Source organism: Gracilinanus agilis, unplaced genomic scaffold, assembly GCF_016433145.1.
Source record: "Gracilinanus agilis isolate LMUSP501 unplaced genomic scaffold, AgileGrace unplaced_scaffold48949, whole genome shotgun sequence".
NCBI classification, from domain to species: domain Eukaryota; kingdom Metazoa; phylum Chordata; class Mammalia; order Didelphimorphia; family Didelphidae; genus Gracilinanus; species Gracilinanus agilis.
The window spans coordinates 1030-4591 of NW_025383520.1; the positions used below are offsets into that span (position 1 = coordinate 1030).

General features: G+C 52.7%; 1 protein-coding gene across 1 annotated transcript; it reads right to left on the minus strand.

Moving 5' to 3' along the window:
• Positions 1-1323: 1323 nt before the first annotated feature.
• Positions 1324-1791, minus strand: OSM (oncostatin M; the record flags this gene model as incomplete). Its single annotated transcript, XM_044684344.1, has 1 exon — positions 1324-1791. A coding segment is annotated over one exon (468 nt), but the record flags the coding sequence as incomplete, so codon positions are not given.
• Positions 1792-3562: the final 1771 nt, after the last annotated feature.

Sequence of the window (3562 nt, forward strand, 5' to 3'; positions counted from 1 at the left end):
TAAAAAAAGATACGTGGGCACCCCCAGGCCCTTGAGAAAGGATAGAACCAACCTGGCTCTGGAAGAGTGAACTCGAGCCTACCTGTTACACACACCCAACCAGGTACCATAGATACAAGTAGCAGCTGTCTCCTGGCTAAGGACAAATTAGATCTCTGGACTTCTGAGAAATAGGGGTGGTGTCAATGGCCCCTGAAGCCACTTCTTGACCTAAGTCTCCCCTGGATCAATCCCCCAACCTCCCCCTCAGTCACCAGAGCTTAGCAGGAGAAACTCAAAGTGCAGACCAAGCAGGCCTCCAGGAGCCCATTCAGACCCTCCTTCCCTCCCCTTCCCATACGGCGAGAGACAGACACACACCAGCACCAGCGCTTTAGAAAAATAGCTGAATTTTAAATATATCTATAGACCAATGTCATACTGTTAAATACATATCTAATAAATAAATATAAATAGAAACTTGATAAATTATATTCTCTGTGCCTTCGGGGATGGGCAGGGATGGGGAGCTCTTGGGCCCTTGGACACATGCCGGCCAGCAGCAGTTCATCCCCAAAGCATCTCAGGATGCTTTCTGTCAAGGGGCAACATTTCTTTCGACCCCGGGGAGACATCGTAAGGGGATAGACCATTGGTGGGTGACCCCTTTCCTGGCCTGGGAGCCATCATTTTAGTATCTATGGGAGGGTAAGAAGATGAGAGGAGGGGAGGCCAGCCCTTTCGCTTGAGGCCCCTACTGGCCATATACTTTCCTGACATGCCCCCTGCCTCCAGTGCCCAAACCATACATTCCCCTTCGAAAAAGGAAGGCTCTTCTCAGGGGCCCAGGAGGAAGGGGGGAGGCTAAAGTCAGAGCCGCAAAATTGAACTGAGGTCCCCAGGAGGGAGGCTAAGGGGGTGGGGGTGGGAATAAGCCAGGCACTGGGCCCTGAGTCAAGTCTTATCATCAGACCCCTGAATCAATGGAAAGCTGGCCTCTGATTCAGAAAGAGTCACGGGGCACTGAGCTGTGGCCACCCCGTGACCCAAGTGGGCAGCCCTCGAGGAATAGAGAAGGTTGCTGGAGGAGGGGGGTTGAGAGGGCAGGAGGGAGTTCAGTCCAATGAGAGTTCTGCATCAGTCACCGTTTGGAGAAATGGTGGAAAGCTCCCCTCTTCTCATTAAAGTGCAACATTTCTAAGCCCAGAGTGGGAACCAGCAGAAAGGCAGAGAAGCAGGTGGCCCACTGGGGCCACCATCTCCTCCTCCATCATTCCTCCGGCAGCCTGGCAGAGCCCTCTGGTACCCTGGAGGCTAATGTAGCACCACACCCTCAGGGTCACATCAGCCAGCCCTCCCTCGCCTCCTCTGCTCAAGCAGGGCTCTGAGAAGAGAACGTCTATCCCTATGGCTGTGGCCCGGGCTCGGAGGCCAGGTTTCTAGCACCCTCTCCACAGCCTGCATGAAGCGCTGGTACCCCCATAGTATCTTGCACATCTCCATCTTCCAGGGGAAAGGCGGATGGGTCGGAATGGACAGGGTCCCTCTGCTCCCGGGAGCCGGGCAGGCCGAGGGAGCCTCGGGGAGGGTCCAGAGCAGGCAGCAGAGGTTGTTCCTGATGCCTATAATGGACTGGACGGCCCTAATCGAGGTGTGTCCATTGAGTCTCTGCTCGACAATGTACAGGATGTCGCTCACATTCTGGAGGAAGGTGGCCCGAGGTAACTCCCGAAGGGTCTTCTCCGAGGAGAAGTCGGGGATCATTTTGCAGAGTTCCAAGTAAGGCGAAGAGTTCAGGCCTTGTTCTTCTACCTGAGGAGGAAAGAGAAAGGCATTGGGGATTGGACCGCCGGGCCCTCAAGAACCTCTGTTCTGGTCAACCCAGGGGAGAAGCTCCCCAAATGGCCTAGACAGACAGAATGGGGAAATCAAAGGAGAACTGGGAGGATCCGGGGAGGCCAAATGCTCTTATTTGACAGGGTGGTAAACTGAGGCCAAGAATCTCAGAACATCAGAGTTAGCAGAAGTTGTAGGCTAACTACTAAATCAGTGATTCCCAAAGTGGGCGCCACTGCCCCCTGGTGGGTGCTGCAGCGATCCAGGAGAGCAGTGATGGCCACAGGTGCATTTATCTTTCCTATTAATTGCTATTAAAATTTTTAAAAATTAATTTCCAGGGGGCTAAGGAATATTTTTTCTGGAAAGGGGGTGGCGGGCCAAAAAAGTTTGGGGACCACTGCGCTAAATGAACCAGAATCCAATCTCCAGCGCTGCCCAGGCTTTTTCTGAAGCTTTCCACCAACAGGGAGCTTGGGACCTCCTAAGGCAGCCCATCTCACTCTGGGACAGTCTCATTGTTAGTCAGGGAGCACCCATTTCAGAAAATGGGAGTGGCTAGAGGCCAAAGGGGTAAGAGCCCCAGTCCTCCTGCAGATGGACAGCTCGGATCCCCAGAGGAAAGTCTGCCCTATGCTCTTGGCGAGCCTTAAGATGATCGGCTCTTCCCATCTTTGTCCAACCCCTTCATCTGGCGAATGAGGACATTGGTGCCAGGGAGCTGAGATGGCTGCAAGGGATCCTTGGTTTAGTTTGGGAAGGTGCTGCCCCAGAGGAGGGAGATGAAGAAATTTGCCCAAAGCCAAGGAAGTGGAGGCCCCTGACTCCAAGGTCAGGATAATGATGGACTTGGAGTCCGTGTCCATAAGGATGAGCTGGAGGGAATGAGAATATTTAGACTGGAGAGCAGAAGACTAGGAGGCCTAGAAGAGCTGTCTGAAAGGCCAGGAGCGTTGCCACTCAGAAGCGCAACAGGCCCTGCTCTGCCTGGCCCAAGAGAGCAGAGAGGGGGTAGGAAAGAGGCAAATCGAGGTTCGGTGTGGATCAACCTCCCAGTCAAGGAGTGCTGGGTATGCAAAGCGTTAGGATGGGCTCTCTGTCCCCAAGGAGCGCCCATCCTAACGGGGAAATAACATACAAAGTCAGGCCCATACAAGACAGGGAGGGAAGATGGGAAACTGGGAAATATCTCTAAGGTGAGGTATTGGCATCATGGAGAGTGTGGAGAGGAGGAAGACGGGTGAGGACTGGAGACATCGGGGGGGCTGTGAGTGAACACCAAACAGAAGACTTTCCATTGGATCCCAGAGGGAGCCATTCAGGGTTAGTCATTGGACTTTAGAGAAAACCACTTTGACAACTGATGCATGATGGAGTGGAGAAGGGAGAAAAAGAGACTTGATCAAGGGGGCCCCCTGGAAGGTTATCACAATAGCCCTAGAGAAAGGTGCTCAATGGGGGGCAGCTGGGTAGCTCAGTGGATGGAGAACCAGGTCCAGAGATGGGAGGTCCTGGGTTCCAATCTGGCCTCAGACACTTCCCAGCTGTGTGACCCTGGGCAAGTCACTTGACCCCCATTGCCTACCCTTACTACTCTTCCACCTAGGAGCCAATACACAGTATTGACTCCAAGATGGAAGATGAGGGAAGAGAGAGAGAAAGAAAGAGAGAAAGAGAGAAAGAAAGAAAGAAAGAAAGAAAGAAAGAAAGAAAGAAAGAAAGAAAGAAAGAAAGAAAGAAAGAAAGA